The sequence below is a fragment of the Chlamydotis macqueenii genome, chromosome 1 (assembly GCF_036417535.1).
Source record: "Chlamydotis macqueenii isolate bChlMac1 chromosome 1, bChlMac1.mat, whole genome shotgun sequence".
NCBI lineage: Eukaryota > Metazoa > Chordata > Aves > Otidiformes > Otididae > Chlamydotis > Chlamydotis macqueenii.
In genome coordinates, this window is record NC_141556.1 from 57,381,911 (window position 1) to 57,402,790 (window position 20,880).

General features: G+C 49.5%; 1 protein-coding gene across 1 annotated transcript; it reads left to right on the forward strand.

Annotated features, from left to right (window-relative positions):
* Positions 1-1,882: 1,882 nt before the first annotated feature.
* Positions 1,883-20,656, forward strand: TMPRSS6 (transmembrane serine protease 6). The gene is made up of 17 exons (XM_010129910.2): positions 1,883-2,048; positions 2,224-2,366; positions 2,568-2,635; positions 3,876-4,060; positions 6,734-6,775; positions 7,667-7,871; positions 8,228-8,364; positions 8,902-9,014; positions 9,339-9,448; positions 10,920-11,065; positions 12,013-12,111; positions 14,165-14,278; positions 14,575-14,691; positions 15,465-15,633; positions 17,489-17,760; positions 18,484-18,620; positions 19,546-20,656. The coding sequence occupies exons 1-17, from the start codon at positions 1,901-1,903 to the stop codon at positions 19,702-19,704; spliced, it is 2,364 nt and encodes a 787-aa protein (XP_010128212.1). The 5' UTR covers positions 1,883-1,900; the 3' UTR covers positions 19,705-20,656.
* Positions 20,657-20,880: the final 224 nt, after the last annotated feature.

Below are 20,880 nucleotides of genomic sequence, written 5' to 3' on the forward strand. Positions count from 1 at the left end.
TGCACTGCTGGAGAGAGGATCTCTCAGAAGACCCTGACCTCTTGCAGGCTCCCTCTGCTCAGCCTGCGGATCTTCTCCCCTTGCAAGCCTCCAGCACCTCCATTTCAGAAAAGAAAAAAGCCATTGCATGAGGCGTGCTGACCCATCGCGGCGGGAGGGTGCAGGACAAAGGCCGAGCTGAAGGTACATGGCATCGGGTTATTGATCACTGAGGAGACCTTGAGCCTGGGTAAATAGATGTCCTTCTCTCTCCCTCGCTCCATGTATGTGTGATCTGGCTCGTGTAGGGGGTGTGGGCCAGGCCTCACAGGCAACAGCAGGTTTCAAAGGTAGGTCTGCAGCTCTGGGGGAAACCCCAGTGCCTACCATAAAATCTTCTAACAAAGAGGCTCTTCTACTGCTGCTTCCTGCCCTCTTCCCCCCACCTCTCCGTCTGCGGTTCTTTGCTTGTGCCTGCTGCTTCTGAAGGGATGCTGTGATAGCAGAGAAGTGCCCTTGCTCCCAGGACCACCTGCCCTGGTTCACTGGGGAGGAGATCCTTCCCAGGGGTTGCACAGAAAGGTGGGCCCTGAGAAGCAAGGGAGGGGAGCCTGTGTGAGGCCTGTTTGTACCGCATGCCTCTCTGGGAGGGTGCATTACAGCAAGCAGATGTGCGGCTGATTGTCCAAGTGCCGATGCTCACCAAGCTGGGTTTAATGTTTCAGAGTGAGTTACCTGGTGCTTACATTCTGCGAGCATGTTTCTGTGTTGCAAGGCAGCCTGGAGGGCTCAGGGCTCAGTAACTGGTGGAAAGCAGGGATATCGAGAAGATGGCTCGCACCTAACATGTGAACGCTCTGGGGTATCCACGCAGGCTAAAATGGGCGCGAGGCCAACCATCTCTTCCCACATCTGCAACAAGCCCCTCCTGTCACTCATGCCCACACAGTCACACACACCGCTGTGTGTGAAGACGACTCACAGACACGTAGACACGGCACCGGCATTCCCACAGTCCTCTGTGCCCTCCCACATGGATGCATTCACATCCCTTTCCTCTCCAGTTACAGAAACACAGAAAGCCTTTGGTGGCAGCTGTGCACTGGGTGATGGCAGAGGAAAGGAGAAGGAAGGTGGGTGAGATGGAGAACGAAGATTAAGGTGGCTCTCTTGGGAGATGGCATTTCCTGCCCTCAGAGACTGGGGCTGACAGAAGGGATGCTGGTCAGGGTAAAGCAAAAGAAGCAGCCTGGTGTAGATGAGGGGCAAAGGAAGCCAGAAGGTGTCTCCCAGCACAAGCAGAGGGTAGTGGAGGGCTGAATATTGGTCAGGCACTCTCTCCTCACTAGCTCGGGCAGTGAGTCAGTGACAGCATGGGCTTAGCCCTGGGACACATGGTCTGGTGGGAACAGCAAAGTTTGCTTATTTTCAGGGACTGAGAGCAAAATGGGACAGCAGGCAAAGTGCAACTTCAGGCTCCCAGGCTGGGCTGTTGTGTGCAACTTCTGTGTGCCCTTGAGGTCACAGATTTTCTTTTGCATTGATTTCTAGGTCAATAGAATACCAGTTTTAAAACCATTCCCAGCCTGGGAGGACAATACTTTTGTCTCTGGATAAATTCATTATTGTATTCATTTGTGGTTTTGGCAGAAGCTAAACCTAGGGAATGCCTTTGAAAATTGAGAAATAACCCAGGAGGCATAGACAGGACAGTGTCCTGGAAGCCTGTCTAACACTGCATGAGGAGTTTTACTCATATTCACTTGCTGAGCAAAGTCTTTGATGCTTAGCACATAGATCTCTTTGGGCTATAGATCTTGGGAGAGGAGCACAGAGATGGCAGGAGACCTCCAGAGACAGATGTAAAGGGATACAGAAAACCCAGCCTGACCATGGTGTGCTGTGTCACTAGGTGCCCCTGATGGAGGCCGAGGAACAGGAGGAAGATGCCAACTCCCTCTCAAAGGACGGATCAGAGACTAAGTCACATGACTGCCTCCGCTATGTGCCCCTCGGGATAGTCTTTCTTTTGCTGGCTGGAGCTGCTGCAGTAACCTGGTATTTCCTAGGTAAAAATTCAACATGTTTTGTCCCCACGCAGGAGGCGGATGGAGTGTAGTCAAGGCAATGCCCAGCCCAAAGTGCGTTAGTGGCTCTGGGTGATCTTTACAGACTCATACATAGGGGTAAACCCCCTTTTCCTACATATCAGCAAGGTAATCCAGTAGTGTCTTCTGTTGGCAGACTACAGACCATGGCACCTGGAACCGGCCATCCTGCAGTTTTACTGTGGCAGCCTCCAGGTTCTCAACCGCCAGTACTCCCCGGACCTTGGGCAGGTGGAGTCCAGAGCCTTCTGGTTGGAGTCAGCTAAGCTCCAGAAGATGGTGAGGGCAATTTCATGACCACAGCTGCCCTGAGGCAGTTCACTGAGTAGAAGGAGGAAGGGGTCAGGTACTCCCATCCAAGTGACAGACTTGGTGGGTCTGTACAGCAAGAGGAATGAAATACAGGGTTGGCCATTTGACCATAGGTCCTTTTCCACTGTAACATTGCGCGGTGGTTATCAGACGACATTCTCGTTGCAGCTGAAGGAACTGATTCATGCCACGGAGCTGGGTCGATATTACAACTCGAGCACAGTGTATGCCTTTGGGTGAGTAGCACCCAGAGCATTTTTGCTTGTTCATATGTCAAAGCTTTCAGTCAATCGTACTCTGGTTTCACTGACATCCAGTCATAATAAACTGCTGCAGTCTTCATCATGGGCTCTAGGCTAGGCTGGGCAGTCCAGATCCAGAATAGTTCCAGCATGACAGAGCTGGGGATATTTTCATGTTAATGTTCATCCAAGGTCGTGATGAAATGCCAAAACTGAGAAATTTTTCAGAGAGGCAAAAGTTCAAGAGAGGAAAAAAATTGACTGTAAAGAACTGAAAAAAAAAAATAAATCTAGGCTTGGAATTCTCAGTAGAAACTAAGCAGCTGGAAATTAATTTATCTAATTCAAGAATGTAATTTTATGGCCTGATTCTAGGCATGAGAAGGGAGAGGCTAGAATGCACCATGGAAAAGGTATTCCAGCCAAGAAGCATGGTTCACCTGGGAATAGGGTAACAGCGGAATGGGACAGATGTGGGACTACAGCTTTATAGGTCATCACAGTAGACCAAGAAAACAGGAATAACTTCCAAATTGACGTATACATTTGCTTCTGATTTTTTTTCCATGGAAAACTACACCCCTAAATTTGTCCTTCAGCTAAGGAAAGTTGACATTTTGATGCAACTCCATTTTCAACTGGGGAAAGAAAGTTTCACTTGCAATTCTTCTAGCTTTTACTGAACAAAGGTTTGTTTCAACATCTCTTCCCCCTCCCCCAGCCAATTTTCTCTGCCAGTTGGTGGAACAGAGCTTTCCCAGTCACAATCTCCTGCAGCTTGAGCCTGCCCAGCATTAATGGCTTGTGGTAAGGTACTGAGTCATAAATCATCCCCTTGCTACCACTGGGAGATGAGACAATCAAGTCTTGAGTGTTTCTTTTGAATCCCTGGTCAGCAGTAACCAAAGGTCATTTTTACCTGAAATGAATCTACTCATTAGACCAGTTTTGATTAATTATCACATTAATTTGACTACGTACGGTCATCACTAAAGCCAGATGGGATAAAATTACTTCCTCCCCCAAAGGACTGAGCATTAACTAGCACCATGGACATAGCAGCTCTCCTGCCCCACTCAGAGTGGTTCCTCTGGTTCGCAGCAGTGAGCTGGAAAGTCCACACAGATATGTCTAATTTGTGGAAAAACAGTGGAACGTTAATGGTGGGGGTTTGCCTCTCCAGTGATTCTGGAGAGGAAGAGAGAGGATATTTAACATGCCATTTCTCTGTTAGGGAGGGGGCTCTCACCTTCTTCTTCTGGTTTGCCCTCCAAATCCCCGAGAGTCAGCAGAAGGACATGACTACTGAGAGGGTAAACACAATGCTCCACCAAGAGCTCTCCACCAGCTTCAACAGCTCGGGCAGCCTGTCCTACCAGATGGAGTACAGGGTCAACCCAGACTCGCTGGTTCTGCTGGGTAAGTACCAGCTGCTCAGCTGTGGCCTGAGCGGGCAAGAATGCTCCAAGGTTCATAAGGTGCTGAAGGGAAGTTAGAAGAGGCCAGAGGTCACTGTTGAAGGGGATAGAGGAAAACTGAATAGGATAGGGAAGACGTGAGGATCACGAGATACAATTACACATGTTTTTTCCTGATAGAGGAGAACTGAAGTTTGATTTTAAAAAGCATCCTTCCTTGGAAGGATTAAAGATTGTTGGAGATAGAGCTGACCAAGACCAGCAAGGTAACTTTTTTTTTCCTTCTATCAGTTTTGGCTTCTATGGAGTAAGATCCTACAGAGGTCATGACTTTTATTGGCTCAGCTCAAAAATAGCAAGCAATTAGGTTTCCTGCTTTCCTTTGGGAGATTATTCCAGGCTACTTGATTGAGAGAAGAACAAAGGCAATGTACCCAAGTCATCACTAGCCTTACTCTGAAATAAAGCATTGTTGCCACTTCAATTCCTGGTATATGATTTTAAGGACTGTTTATCACTGCCCAAAGTGAAGATTACAGCCTACTTAAAAAGCCACCACTACAAAACTGCTCTAAAATAGGTGTTAGATAAAGGACTAGGAGATGTGTCTACATTCAATGCATTGAAGTCTGATGGAATTTGTATTTGGTCTTTATAGCAAGACTTAACTTCTCAGCCTGATCCGATCGCTCTTACAGAGCCTCAAACCTTCTCTCCCCTTGGGACTCTCATTTCCAAGTTTCTTCTTCCCATGTAATGTTACATCTTCAAGTTTTTTTTTTCCCCAGATATGTTATCTTGCATTTTTGTAAGGTGGATCTTGTTTTAATATATCCCACTCATATTTCCTTTAGCTTCTGCCTCCATATCTCAACTGGTTTGATTTGAGGGTCAGTTTTCTGATGTCCTCAAAGAAAATTTTATTTCTTCAAAATTATTTTCTCTCCCTCATCCAGATCTTATTCTGAAGCTGCATTAGCATCTCATGAAGACATCTCCTCCTTCAGTTACCATTAGTCACTTACTTCTACTTATGATTTGTTTCCAGCATACTAGACCTGATGCTCAGCCAATTTAAATTAACTTTCTTAAGAAAGCTATCATAAGACAATATGCTAAATGCTTCCAAGTCAGCCCATCTAGCATTCTCTCTTCATTTACTCACTTCATAATGTAACTCATGAAGAAATAAAAATGATGGTGCCATTCTTTTAGTTGTTTCCAGTTCCCCCTTATTCCCTTTGGATCTGTTTCAATGTTTTGTTCATTTCAGCAGCACTCACTACTTTTGGAATTAACACACCAGTTGTAGTTTCTCCAGCTTCTTCTGCTTTCCCTAGCCCTTTCTGCTTCCCTCTTCCAGTCAGAAGCACAGTCTAGCAACTGAGGCAAAAGCCAGAAGCCTCTTACACAGCTGGGCCAGGGTGACCTCAAGCCAGTGACTTAACCTCTGGCTTCATTTGCTTTATAAAACTGGAGCGAAAAATTAGCTAGCTAATAGCAAGTCTTTAGCACTTCATTGCTTTCTGACAGTTAAGTCTTGCTGCAGCCTGCCTTAAGACACAGAGCTGCAAACTATTGATGAGCACAGGAACCTCTACAACCTCCCCAATGCTTTATTTTTCCTAGCAGTTACACTCGCCCCAGGACACCAGTCTCCTCTTTCTCCCAAAGAGTTTCAGGACATCATTCTTCTTACAGAAACTCAGTTTTATTACCTTCAGATAAAAGGGTACTTAATATCAGCTCAGCATTCGTCCTTCCCTACAGCACATGAGCTTCTCCAGGAGCCTGCCTTATGCCTGCAGGATCATCTTTTCCACAACATTTGTTTTTACCATGGCAAAACTGCTCAGCTATCCCCACAGAATTGCAAGCGCTGCTTAGGAGGTACAAAAGACCGGAGCCCTGACCTAGGCAAGCCCCCAACAGTAATTCTCACACCCGACTGACCTCATGGTGCCTTTTATTTTGGCAATTATTCCCAATAGCACCTGACGTCTGGCCGCTTCCAGTTCAGCTGGGAGGCTGGAGCAAAGCCCGGCTCTCCTAAAAGCGTTGTCCACCCTGTGACTCTGTTCTGCACAGATATGTAGTCCTTGCTGGTGGTTTTCTCTGCATCTCTCTTCTCCAGACGTGGACTCTATAAGGATGTTGAGTAGCTTATCAACCAGTGGTCATCAAAGGAGACCTCCTTCCCCACCCTCAGTAACTCCCATGCATTTCAGTGAGGGTTATTTAAACTGGGAGAGCAGGGGAGGGGTAAGCAGATGGTGAAGGCTCTGGGAAATGGGGTTGTACTCTGTGGTGTGGCTGGCGGAGGAAGGGGGTGGCTGCCTGAGGTAATGCCCATCCCTCCTAGGAAGATGTCCTGAAATAGCACACAAAACCACTCAAGATAAAGAAGCAGAGAAGTTTGTGGTGGGCTGGAAAGCATGAATTGGTGCTGTTGGATTGGGGGCAGAGGTTTGAGAGATTTCCCAGAGAGATGGGGTAGGGAAGGCATGATTGAAACTGGTCCTTGAAAGCAGACAAACACCTGAAGCGTGTCCCATGCTGAGGTTATGAGCCATTGATGCAGGAAAGAAAGGAGTCATCATCTGCCATGCCAGCATTCGGGTACTGCCAGTTTATCTTTTTGTTTATTTTCCTTTATATATTTCCTTTCTAACAGAATCCAGTGTGAAAGACATAGTAGTGCTGAAATCCACTCTGGGTAGGCTATATTTTCCGTTCCTTTTGAGTTTGTGGCTTTGTGGGAGGGATTTTTACAAGGGACAAAGTCTGTCGGCTTCCTGGAGTTGTAAATCCTGGGAAGGGGAGATGAGCACAGTAGCAAGGGAGCACCATTGCCGCTGTTTGGCCAGATCCAAACTACATGACGCGGCAACATGCTGGACTGCTCTGAGCATCCCGACACCTCTGCCCCGGCAGCACAACCCTGTGCACGGATACCAGCTCCCAGGGGCAGTGCAGCCACCTTAGTCTTGCCCTTGTCCTGATGGGTCCTGTCAAATAGCTTGGTACACTGGTACAATGGTGCTAATTCCAGACCCCACGACATTCTGCTGAGTGGGGTAGGGGTTTCCCTGTGTGGCTCTGCACTGGATGTTCTGTCAGTCATTTAGGAATCTGTTGCTTTAGCGATGTTTGAAGATGCTTTTAGTAATTTCAGGTGGTGTTGTAAGTGCTGTGGCTGGCAGCTCGCGTTAGACATGCTATTAGAAACTCACCTTCAAGCTGCATTTTACTCAAAAATCCTGGACAGGGAGCTTGCTGAAACCTGGAAATCAGATGAGAGGGATTTAAATCCAGGAAGAATTTGGGGGTGAGAGGAGAAAAATATGAAAAAGAAAATTAAGGCAATGGAAGATAACTATGTTGTGCTGCTATTTAAAGCCTGAGGTAGTATTGGCTTAACCAAGGAAGAAGTGACAGTTCTTATAGAGAGAAAATGGGGCACTGGTACAAGGGGACCGGTGCCACACTGATATCACAAGTGACAATCTCAGATCTTAATTTCCCTTAAAACCACCCCTAAGCCCCACTTTGCCTCCATGTACATCACCCTGATGTTTAAATCCCTGTATCTTTCCCCTGGATTCAGGTTGCTACAGGTACAGCTATGTCCAGGAGGATGACATCCTAAGGCTGGAGGGCCCTGACTACTTGGCCTCCAGTTGTCTTTGGCACCTCCACAGCCTCAAGGGCTACATGATCAAGCTACGCCTCGAGTGGACTCTCCCAGACTGCAGGGATCGCCTGGCTATGTACGATACAGCCGGGCCCCTGGAGAAACATCTCATCACCTCGTAGGTAGCTCCTGAGCAGGGCGAGCACGGCGGGGAAGCCAGGCAGGATGGCACGACACACCACAGGAGGGGAAGGTGTTAGACTACATCAGAGGAAATTCTCTTTGATGCAGAACCTGCCTCTCACTGATCAGCTGAAGTCACTGATGTGGGATATCACACAGCCAGCTGTGCAGCCTGAGAGATCACAGCAGCATGAGCTGTCTCTCTGCTGGCCCTTTATTTGATTCAGTTAGTGCCTCACAGCAGGCGTGTGCTGTGGATAACACAGACCTCCGTTGTCTCTATTCCTCATTCTCCTCTTTCATTTGCTTGTTGCTTGCCTCACTCCCATCTTTTTGTCTCTTTCCGCTGAGGATCTATGGCTGCAGCCGGCAGGAGCCCGTTGTGGAAGTCCTTTCATCCGGACCTGTCATGTCCATTGTGTGGAAGAAAGCCATGTACAGCTACTATGACCCCTTCATCCTCTCAGCACAGGCAGTGCCCCTCAAAGGTGAGGAAGGCTGGAGAAGGGAGGCCATAGATGCAGGAAGGAGACAGGTTATTTCCTACAACATCACAGCTCCTAGAGGTGCTCCATCCCCATTAAGGGCGGAATTCACTCTAGATTGCAAGGGTAGAGGTGGTCAGTAAAAAGCAGGTTGGATTTTGCTCCCTCACCTGGACTCGTGCATTAGCATTTGGCAAGCAGAGCCTGAGTGATCACGATACTTCAGGAGCAAGCACAAGCTCTCATGCATGGACAGACCAGATGTGGCCTGGACATCACATCCAGATGCATTCACAGATAAATGTAAATCCAATATAAGAATCTAAAGCAGCAATATACATTACCATTACCCTTCTCTGAACAAAAGGAGGAGGTTAAAAGTCTTGCAAGGTTGAAATGACCCTTTGAAGGGAGGGTGGTGGAACATCTCAGTCACCTTTAGCATCAGGTCTTAGAGCCCCTTTTCTCCCTTCCTACAATGGGATGAGTAAATGGCATCCCCAGGCTGAGGCTGAGGGCTTTGAATATCTATTTTTACAGCTTGTGAAGTGAATATAACTCTACAGGAAGGCCTGGAGCAGCAGGGGAAGATCGGCACCCCACACTACCCCAGTTACTACTCACCCAACACGCAGTGCACCTGGCACATGACGGTAAGAGCCAGCTCTCACAAAAGCATCCACACTATCCCTGAAACCCATGCAGCACTCCCCACATTACGAGGGGTACAGACAGTGGTCTCAGTCAGATTGTCATGAGAAGCAAGCAGAGGGTGGCAGCCTGCCTAGCCTCTACATAACATGTGTTTCTGAAGGGGAAGGAGTCTAGTATCGCATGCTGACACAGAGATGCCATAGCTGAGGAGAAATCTGAAATCTTATCTCCAGAGGAGTTCTTAAAGGCAGAAGTAGATTGTTAGGAATTACCATGCTTTGAGACCTCTGCTTTTACTCTGCTCTGCATCCCCTTGCCTCCAGGTCCCATCCCTCAACTATGGGGTCACTCTGTGGTTCGAAGCCTACGCACTCAGCAGACAGAAGCATGATCTGCCCTGTACCCAAGGCCAGTGGATAATCCAGAACAGAAGGTGTGTGCTGGGGTCCTGATTTCTGTCTCTCACTTCCCACCTGTGATTAAACCTCTGCAGGTTCCCTGCTCACTTCAGCAACCAGGTCTGAGAAAGCAGAACCTATCACCACTCTCAAGGGCCACTGTTTTTGCTGGTGTCTCTTGCTTGCCTGCTTCTTTTTCAGCTTCTCTTGTTTGCAGGCTCCCCAGTGAACACATTTCTTACAAATTTGCTTTGAGCTACCAGCCTGCCTTCTCTGTCTTGTTATTTGCATCAGGCTTCCTAGTTTTCCCCTGTTTGTGTAACCTTGGTGTCCTCCCACGTCTCCTGTTTGCAAATCTGACTGTCACCACCTCTGCAATATTATCTGCATGTGCCATTGCCTCACATCCACCTCTGTACAGATCTTCCACCTAGCTCCATATCCTCCTGCTTTGCCTACAGCCACTTCCCCCTGCGGGACTTCCCAAAAGCAGCATCCCTACACAGCTGGAGCCGTTGCCACCACTGCCCAGGTGCAAAGGAGTGAGAGCTGCTGCATTCCTATCTCCTCAAAGCAGGGTCTGAGCTGGATAGCTTTTGTTTTTCCTCCCACGTACTGCAAAATTGCCCCTTTCCCTCCAAAACCTCCCCTAGCCCATCTCATTAACTTCCTCTCCACTGCTCCTATGGGGGTAATTCATTTCACTCTGCACAATCTGATCCAGAAGCTACATTCCCCTGACTTAGGATTTTCACTTTTCCTCTCCCTGCCCTCCTCTCTTAAACTGTCAACACCACGGTTTTTACAACATAGCCTCTTAGGGAAGAAAATTTAAGAACTGAATTGCTCTGTGTGGCCTGAATTCAGTGCTTGCCCAGAAAGTGGGAAATGTCCAGAGATTGCAGGGTCACTCTGCACTGACACGTGGCATGAGGGCAGAACTGGGTCACCATACCCATAGACTGTATTCACCCTGTTTGTCAAGGCCTCATTTTGCTCTGTTGCCTCTCATTATTTGGTGCTGAATATCACAGCCATTCCAGTTGTTTCTCCTCTCTCTGCATCAGTTTCCACTACAGCATTCATGTGTGGTGGTGTTTTTGTCCCTATTTAACTCTGAGTCTTCCTCACCTCACTTCTTCAGCCATTTTGGGGGAGTTCCTAGGTTAGTTATGCCACTTTGCACCCAGAGAGGACCCTTTGTTTCACCAGGGTTACTCCCTCCTTGTCCTGGCCTTGCTCAGTCACCAAGATGTACCAGGCAGAGCAAAACCCAGTGTCAGCTCTCCCATGTGTTGACAGGTCATGGTTTAAAATCGTAGCTTTTTCCCATTGATCCTTCATAATCTCGTGACATATTGAAGGCACTTTTCCTTCCCGGCTTCCCACACACACCCAGCCTGCATGGCCCCCTTTACATCCCAGGCCCACTGAACCCCCTTGCCCCAGTTTGTTGTCTCCTCCTCCCTCTCTACCCAGGACATCCTGCCTGTGTTTGCTCCTCAGGTTGTGTGGCCTGCGGACCCTGCAAGCCTATGCTGAGCGGATCCCAGTCACATCCTCAGCCGACATCGCCATCACCTTCACTTCACAGATCTCATTAACTGGCCCCGGCGTGCAGGCGGCGTACAGCCTGTACAACCAATCTGATCGTAAGTTCAGGCTCCTTCTCGCTCCTTAGTGCGGTGGTGGGGGTCCCAGCTGCCTGCCAGCACTTGGCTTGTGTTAGGAGAAACACAAGACATCCTGTGAGCCCTAGGTGCCACCTGCCCTTCAGGCACATGCTCACAAAATGCAGTGATGCACACATTGCAGCTCTGCCAGAAAGAAGAGGGGAGGTTGCTTCTGCACATGTGGCCCTGCCTCCTGTTGCCAGAGCATCCATGTGCCACAGCCTGGCTTTGAAGAGTTGCCTGCAGGCTCACACCTGTGCCCACGTCAATGACTGGCCTTGGGAATTCAATGTGAGACCATCTCTGGCTTGAGGTGACTTTTATTTCGGTTATAAGAGCTCTTAGAGAGAGCTCATCTTGGAATCCATGCAAGTGAGAGACAAATAAAACCACACACAAATACGCATATGCCCATATGCAAATGCACACCCACAGTCAGTCTTTCCAAGGTTTCTCCATCTCCACCTAAAGGGTGCCTGTAACGCATACCAGTCCCTGAATACGTGCACATGGCAACACCATGCACATGGCAACACCAACCCCTTCAAGACCCCAACCAAGTTTTAATAACAACTCCAAAGAATGTATTTCGGCTTTCCCACAGCATTCAGGAGTCGTGAAACAGTGCTACACCAGATGTATAGCACACCAGGTGGGTGGTTGTTCTGGCTTTCGCCCGTTGGTACAACATGAAGCAGGGAGAAAGCCCTCCTTCCTCTCTTGCATAGCCTGGCTCCATTTGCCTTTGTTCAAAGCAGATGACATGGAAGATTTTGGGGAGCCAGGCGAGTGCTGCCAACACTCTGCTGCAGCACACGTGTGGTCAGGAAAGCGTGCAGCTCCACGCTCCACTTTCAAGCCACAGAGCTCTGCTGCAAGGAGGTTTCCAGTCACTGGGGACTAACTACTCTCTGGTGGTTTCACAGCCTGTCCCAGGGAGTTCCTGTGTTCGGTGAACGGCTTATGCGTCCCACCCTGTGATGGGATCAAAGATTGCCCCAATGGGTTGGATGAGAGAAATTGTGGTGAGTGATTTCTTCTCCCTGCTGGTCCCTGGTCTCAGCAGGACACAGCCACTTGCTCCTCCAAAGGTAGGGAGAGATGGGGAGGATTCAGTTGGCCTAGGTGCAGCCTTGTACATCCTCCTCCCCAGGAGCTAAACCTCTGCATCCTTAAAAGCCTCATCCCATTGCGTTGTGGCTTCAGCCTGCTCAGGGAGGAGCAGCAACAATTCTTGCTCCTGTGCACAGCACAGTCTTCCTGGGAGAAGCCCCTAGTATCCGTGCACCTAGAGCTCCAGGCAGCCTGAAAGACGGCCCCCGCCCACACTATCTCCACTTTGTCCTGCTTTCGCCTCCGCCCCCCAAGGCCCTACAATCCACCTCAGCCCTGGCCTACAGCCCCGTCTGCCAGCGCACCATTCAGCATCCCCCTCCCAGCCTTCCCACCTTGCCCACAGCTCCCCAAGCCCACCCTGCTACTTGCTGCTCTCTCTCCCCTTTCCCCCCAGGCCACTTGTGACACTTGATCTGAACAGATCCTCACCCATCTATTGTGCCCCAGTTTGGGACCATCTAAGTCCTCAGTCAGCCATCAGTTTTTCATGCCAACAGCAGTTAGTGCTGATGAAGACACCATCCCCAGCATTCCAGGACTCCTGCAAAGCCCCATTCTCATAGGGACAGCTATTCAGGTTCAGGCATGACACCTAATTTATCTATTCTCCCATCCCTGGTGTTAGCGGGAGGCGGGGGGGCGCTCAACACATTGCTGCTGCCATAATTTTTCATTAGTTGTCCCCTACAGCTGCTTTTTCACAGACAGAAAGGTCCCTAAACCACTAGAAACAGTGGCCAATTCTGCAAGATTCAGAGGAAGGTATAGAAGAGTCTAAAGTGAAAGGAAGGGGAAGTCTTTGTCAAGAAAGTTTTAATTCAGTGCTGGAAATGTGAGAGCTCTCACAGGAAGGCTGAGGTTGGGGTTTGTATTGTCTGCAGTCTTGCTGACGGTGTACTCTGTCCCATCATCCATCTGACATCAGGGCTTGCCCGCTTCCCTCATGTGGACATGGATACATGTGCATCCTTCTGAATATCTAAGCCTTTCTTGAATCTTGTTAGCTTCTTGGACCCAGGAATATTTTGTGTCATGCAGTTCTACAGGTTAACACAGACCAAGACTGAACAAAAAAAAAAAGTATTTGTTTCTCAGTGTTTTCAAACATCCCTTTATATTTGAGAAAAGAAACATTGTTATTTCCTTCCTTTCTTATACTCTTGCCACTGTTGCATCTCTGCTTGTTCACTCCATGTCTGTATGGAACAGTCTCAGCCTTTAAAATCAGTGTTCACATTGCCTCAGACCTTCATCTGCCTTTAGTCATCTGGAAGCCTCACACTAATTACTGAAGAAATCATAGTCATTGCAGTAAGAAAACGCCCGGGAGGTACTAGCCCATCATGTTTGGTGTTGCACATAGATACACACAAACACAGGACAAGTTCCTGCTATGAAAACGTACAATCAGAAGTCAAACTCTGTGATGGGTACCTTAGGCACATCTCCATCCTGAGCAGCTATCAGAGCTCATGGACTTTGAGGAATCTGTTGATGTTCAGGACTTACCCATCAGAGAGCAAGGGGAGCAGCTGTTCTGTAGGGGAAGGTGACCCAGGAGCTGAGGGTGACAGCAAGGCAGGAAGAACAGTGACCTCACCAGACAGGATGCAGTCCTACAGCACCTGAACAAGACAAGCAGGTTAGGTTTGGTGATGGTAACCCAGGGTCAACCAAGAGTCCAGGGACCACAAGACAAGTCCATAGTGATGAGGGAGTTCGATGCAAAGCCAAGAAGTCAGAGAAAATTAAGTCAACATCAGTGTAAGACAGAGTGCAGGCATACCTACAACATAGATCAGGCAAAAACTACACAGCTGCACTATACCAGAGCTGGGCTTACGCACAACTTACAAGGTGGAGGAAGAGGTTGCAGAGCCTGCTGGTACACTGAGGACCCTGAACTCACATCTGATGCCTTGTCTTGGGTGCCTAATTCCCGGGCACTTCCCTCTCGCACAGTGTGCCCTGCAAAGTTCCAGTGCCGCGAGGACAGCACTTGCATCGAGTTCAGCCGGGTCTGCAATCAGCAGCTGGACTGCGTCAATGGCAGCGATGAGGAGCAGTGCGGTGAAGGTAGGGAGGGGACGGCACTGGGTTGACAAATACCTTCCCCCACGCTGGATCCAAGGCTGTTAGTAGCGTACTTTGCTCTTGTGAGGTAAGGGCACCAGCTGGGAGTTAACGTGCCTGACCTGCTCACAATGTTTACTCTGTTTGTAGCTGACCAAGTTTGCTCCGGAAACTCCCTGTCATCATTTATGGAGTTCCCCCAAGCTCTCTGTTGCCTTTATCCCCCGCACTTGAAGGACTCAGGCTGCACCTACAACCTGCATCGCTCCCTCAGCCCTGTCTCCCTTTCCTCTTTGCAGGGGTTCCCTGTGGTCCTTTCACCTACCGCTGTGAAGATGGGACTTGTGTGAAGAAGCCCAACCCCTTGTGTGACACCACTGCAGACTGCAAGGACCTGTCCGACGAGAAGCGCTGTGGTGAGGAAATGCTCAGTCGCATGTCAGCCAGGCGGGTTCAGGATGCCAGGCAGCTGCAGGTCACCCCCTATTCCCCCTGCCACCCCAGCAGATCCACCCACCCTCCCTTGTCACACCACCATCTCCCTACTCTGGCCCCGCAGCGCCATTGCTCCATTCTGCAGCAGCCCTGGCTGCAGCAACAAGCCAGCTCTCTGTGCTGAGCTGCCAGCAGGCATTGTCTGCTCTTTGGACAGCTGCTCTCCATCTCCTTCAGGCAGGGACACCAGGCCAGACAGACGTGTCTCTCAGGCCGGGTCCTACCCACAGGCTGCCTGTTGGACCACTGTGCTGGCTTATGTGAAGTAATGCCATCCTACAAGGCTCCAGCCAGGGAAATCACCCGTGACTGCATGGTCACTGACAGGGAAAGAGCTCATGTTTTGATTTCCCTGCTTGGTATTTCTGGAGCCTCTGTGGGCAGCGAAAAGGAACGGCTGGAAGTGTTCCCCGACAGGACAGCAAGTAGCACAGACAGCAAGCTGCCCCAAAGGCATCCCCAGGCTGCAGCTGGAGGTGGGGTAAGGCTGTGCAGGCATCAGTGGGGGCATGGGCTGGGAGGGGGAGTGTTCGCTAGACCTGACCTTGTCAGTACATGAAGCATCTGCTGGCTGTGTAAGACAAAGGAGCAGAGGTCCACTTCTTCAGTTAGTTAAGTAAGAAAGGAAGGGCAGGCAGAGTCCATCATGTTCTCTTCCTCCCCTGAAGTACTTGCTGTCTCTCCTCCTCCTCAGACTGCGGGCTGCAAGCCCCTCTCAGCAGGATCGTGGGTGGTGCAAATTCCGTGGAAGGGGAATGGCCATGGCAGGCCAGCCTGCAAGTTCGGGGACGTCACATTTGTGGGGGAACGCTCGTTGCTGACCGCTGGGTGGTCTCGGCTGCGCACTGCTTCCAGGATGAGAGGTAAACAGAGAGGGGAGAGTGCTGGAGAGAAGAGGATTTGCATTGCTTTGCATGTCATGCATGATAGGAGGATCATCTGGATTGTGAAAATGTCACAGGACAGCTGCATCCCTTATCTGGCACCCATGGCATGCTTCTCCATGGCTTGGAGCTGGAGAAGGGGTATGGACACACTCCCTAGTATGTGGGCATGCATGCAGGGAAAAAAAAGGACAGTGCTGGGATTCACAGAGCAGCTTTGGGAGGGAAATGCCAGTGGAAGACACTTCACGGCTTCACCTCTGCTTTGGCCCTGGCTTGTCCCTATGCTGTCACAACCACGGAGGCACCACCATGTGCTAGGATGGGGCCAGGATAGCATTACCTGCAGAGGATGCTGTCTGGGTCCCATGCTGTCCCACCTCCAGGGCCTGCCATTTCAGAAGGAAGCACAGTCTCTCCCCCAGTTCCCTTCACCCAGTGTACGTACCACAACAGCAGCAGTAGCATACAGATCAGGGAGGTTCACTCATTCTTTCAAACTGGGAAGAAGTGAGGAAGAGGAAGGTCCACAGCTGTGCTGGGTCACAAGGCTCGGTGGGGGAAGGAGTGTGCAGCCTCAGGCCCAGTCTCCACCTCCGCCAAACACCCCTTTTCCTCTACCAGTGAGCCAGTGGGGATCCCCCCACTTCCCAGCTACTGCTGCTGGACTTCCCCGGTTGCCATTCCCTCCTTATGCCATGTGAACTCAGGGAGGAGGAGCTGCTGGTTGTCTTCGGTATGGTGACACCTCTCACCTCACCCTGCTCCTGCCATGCTCCTACCCATGTCCTACAACCCTGCAAGGAAGCTCACTGCCACTGGGAACAGAGCTTTCGAGTGGCCCATGAAGGTTGAATTTGGCCATTTTTGAGTGCCCCAGTGCTGGATGGATGGAGTTAGCACAGCCCTGTTAGATGGCATATGTGTGTGCCTCTCAGGGCAAGATTTTAAGGGGTGTGAGAGATAAGAAGCAGGGGTTAAAAAAATGAGGAGTAGAAGAACAGCAGCAGCCTGGGGTGGGCTGTTCTATGGGCAGCAGTCTGTACAGGCAATAGGCTGGAGGTGAGTCCTGAAGGGGAGTTTGGAGCAAGAGAGATGGTCAAAATAAATCAGGGAATTTTTCACACTCAGAGGGGCAGCATGGGAGAAAATGGCATGTGTAAGGCAAAAGATGGACAGGACTCTGAGTTTAAAACCAGCCCTCTTCCTGCTTCCTCCTGCTCTGGTCCAGGGTGAGTTCCCCTCTGCTCCTCACCCTCCTGCTGGAAACAAGGGTCTCCCTTGGCTGTTAGCTCTCAGCTGTTCTGTTCTCAGAGATGTCACCAGCTTTAGCCCCTGATTTGGTAAAGGGCTGTCATGTCTTTTAATGCCCTCACCTCTGAGCCGCTTTTCTCACTTCACTCCCTCTTAGAAATTTCTCAGAGCTTGGTCCCCATCTCCATGTCTTCTTTTCTTTGAAGCTTTGCTTCAACAGCCCAGTTCTTGCTCTCTGCACTATCATAGTCACTTGACCATGACCAGCCCCACTTGCTTGTCTAACCTACATACACCTTTTAACCTGTTTTGCTAAGGAGAATAAGCAAATACGAGCAAATAGCCTGTGTGTATGAGTGTCTGCCAAAAGTTAGTCCCAATGTACAGGCATGTCAAGGCATCAGAGACATGTCCCACCTAGTTTCCTGAAAAGAGTAGCTAAGTGAAAAAAGAAGCCCCTCTGAGGGAAATTATCATCGACATCATAGACTTGTCAAAACACCGTGACAGAAGCAGCCAGGCTCTGCCCATCCATTGAACAGTTCATATGATTAATTTTCATCTCGGTTGCGTCCTACAGATTGGCTTCTGCCTCCATCTGGACCGTTTACTTGGGCAAATATTTTCAAAATGTGACCAGCCACACAGAGGTGTCCTTCAAGGTGATTCACCTCTTTCTCCACCCTTATTATGAGGAGGACAGCCATGATTATGATGTGGCCCTGCTCCAGCTGGACCATCCTGTGATCACCTCAGACTTAATCCAGCCCATCTGCTTGCCTGCTCCTTCTCACTTCTTTGAGCCTGGCCTTCATTGCTGGATCACTGGCTGGGGAGCCCTCAAGGAAGGCGGTAGGTGCAAGGTCTTTGCCGGTGGAGCCAAGGTGGAAACATAGGTTCAGATGTGAGGTAGGCAGAATAGGCTTCTGTTTGCTCCTTTGATTTTGGGTCATAGGTTGGCCAAAGTTACCTGTTGAGTGCCTTGAAACCTCATTCGAAGAGGCAGGCATGAGAGTCTGGTAAGCTATACAGGAACAGCTTGTGTTCCTTTGTCCACAGACTAGAATAGCCCTTCAGGAATTAGGGGTCTGACCAGGGGCTATTCAGCCATGGTCACAATGTGGAGCAGCCCAAGCCCCAAAGTCCAGATGTGCTCACCTAGGTCAGCTTAGTGCCTTCACTCACACTCACACACTTGTTCCAGTTGCTTCCTAACTGGAATCTCTCAGGGGTCTATCCAGAAGTGGACACTCCTTGTTTGCATACTTAGTCAGGAGAGCTCAACATCCATTTCAATGAGAAGCAAACCCAAAACTCTGATATCCCAGAGGTTTCCTCAAACCAAAATCCCCCTCATCCCAAAAGCTGGTGTGCCTACAACATGTAGGGAAAGGTACTGCAGGATGAAGTTCTCTGCTGAAAGTCAGGGACTGCAATGCCAGTGGAGAGCAGAAGAGAAATTCAGATGGCAGTTTTCAGCACTCAGTGAGATGGGCATGGGCTGGGGGATCATGGTAAACAGTGGAAAGTTCCACCATTGCTCACCTGTGCTGCTTTTGGTGCTCTACCCCTCAGGGCACATCAGCAATGTTCTGCAGAAGGTGGATGTGCAGCTCATCCAGCAGGACATCTGCAGTGAGGCCTATCACTACATGATTACTCCCAGGATGCTGTGTGCTGGGTACCAGAAGGGCAAGAAAGATGCCTGCCAGGTGACAGAGGAATTGTGGGATCAGGGTTGACTACCAGAAGTGGGGTGTGCCCCAAGTCTCCCGAATGCACTCCATAGCATGAAACGAGGGTGAAAAGTCATAAGGAAATTTTTTTTTACAGTGAGGGTGGTGGAGCACTGGAACAGGTTGCCCAGAGAGGTGGTAGATGCCCCATCCCTGGAAACATTCAAGGCCAGGTTGGATGGGGCTCTGAGCAACCTGATCTATTTGGAGATGTCCCTGCTTCTGGCAGGGGGGGTGGACTAGATGACGTTTAAAGGTCCCTTCCAACCCAAACTATTCTATGATTCTATGATTCTATAAAATGCCTGATTCTCCCAACCCTTCCTCCAGTCTAAGTGGCCAACAACAGCTCTGAGGACCACTTCTTCCCAGCATCTTTGCCTTAAACAGGATACACATACACTTTAACTTCTCCTTTTCTCATTTCAGCCCGTTCTTCACTCTTTACCTCCCACTTCCATGTCTACATCTGTCTCTTCCCCCTCAGCCTCATCATCTGTCACACACAGTAACCTGTCTGCTCCTTCATTACCATCAATCTGAAGGAATTGATGTGTCTCCCGTCCCTCTGGGTATCCAGTTAAATTCCACCAGCTTCCTTGCTCTCCACATATTTGGAAATGCCACATGGAGCAGAAGGAAACAATAAAGCTGTCAGCTACTTGGGAGCTGGCTAAGGGGGAGGAATTTGCATGATGAAAGAATGCAACAATGGGTCAAAAGTTTGCACTGGAGACTGTTTTTGACATCTTTCTAAGGTACAAGGGATGTTGCAGATGTCCTAGGCATGACTAGAGGGGATAAAGGAATCTGCATGTAGAGGGACTCAAACCCAGTGTAATCACTGAGCAGGAGAAGCTGGTGGATCACCATCATCCTATTTTTCTTTCGCTTTTTCTAGGGTGATTCTGGAGGTCCACTGGCCTGCAAGGAACCCAGTGGCAGATGGTTTCTCGCTGGTTTGGTCAGCTGGGGAATGGGATGTGCACGTCCAAATCACTATGGAGTATACACCAGGATCACTCAAGTGCTGGGCTGGATGAATCAAACTATGAGCTGAGAAAAGTGCATCTCTGCCTTCTTCCCATCAGACCTACACTCACATGGCACTCATTCCTGATCTTGCTCACTTGCCTCTCAGAGAAAGAGTTTCTGTGTGGGATGTCGTCAGACCTAGGATGCTCTTCTGAGCAGGGTAAAAAAAAAGCCTGCACTGGGAATTGTAGAGGAAAGCAGGCAGAGACCCTCTTCCCCCTCAGTGTTTCCCGGGGAGCATCCCAAGGTGTTTTTAGGTCATCCATCCAAAAGAGTTTGGGGGTAGGAACAACACAACACACAACAGTGGTCCCAGGTTGATGATTTCTGAGAAAAGGAATAAGGGGAGTTGAACTTTCCATGAACCATGTGATTCAGCCACAATCTTATGCTGGAACATTTGCTGAAAGAAAATGTGACTGATGTAGTTAGAGATTCCAGTAACTGTGAAATTAATCTGCCTCCCTCTTCCTTCCTGCTGCTCGTCCTTCTTCCCCCTTCCCCTCCCATCACTCCTCCTCTTCCATCTCCCTAATTGCTTCTTTTCTTAGCTGGCGCGTGCTGTTCGGCGTGCTGCTCAGCTCAGCCAGGCAGCTCTTCACATCTCACTGACTCCCAGGCACGAGTCCAGCCTCACACCCCCAAGCGTGAGTCCCGCCTGCCTGCTGGAGCAGCACCCAGCCTCCACTGCTGTACTTTCCTCACGGAAAGGCCACAACCCCTCAGCAAAAACACTGGAGGAGCCTCCCGTCCCCTTCCCTCAGCCCTCCTAAATACCTTTAACGTGAGGGCATCTCGGCTGCTTCCATCTCCTCACTCAGATAATCCAGGGGGTGAAGGATAAGGCACAATGCTGACTGCTATGGGTTTGTTTTGTTTTTTTTTACTAAAGATATACAGATATATATATGTGTGTGTGTGTATATATACAATGGGCCACTCTCTGGAATTACAAATAAAATTAATTTGAGGTGTTTTTTTGGCTCCAGTTTGCCTTACTCTGTTAAAAATTATCTTGGGGTTTGTACCTTACCGACCAAACTCCAATCCTGGCACTGGCAACTGTCAAAAGTTTCCACACCCCTGCCCTTCCTCCCAGCTGTCCCCTAGGCATGGTGGGGTCAATACACCAGCTAGATTGGTGGTCCTTGCTTATCATTATGATTTAGGGGTGCAGACACCAATAAGCAAACCTGCTCTG

What these genes read in the sequence shown, in the direction of transcription:
- TMPRSS6 (XM_010129910.2), top strand. Translation starts at nt 1,901, where the DNA reads ATGGAGGCCGAGGAACAGGAGGAAGATGCCAACTCCCTCTCAAAGGAC. An exon ending in AGTGCTGAAATCCACTCTGG is followed by an intron (nt 6,776 to 7,666) that starts GTAGGCTATATT and finishes CCCTGGATTCAG; the next exon opens with GTTGCTACAGGTACAGCTAT. An exon ending in AGTGCACCTGGCACATGACG is followed by an intron (nt 9,015 to 9,338) that starts GTAAGAGCCAGC and finishes CCTTGCCTCCAG; the next exon opens with GTCCCATCCCTCAACTATGG.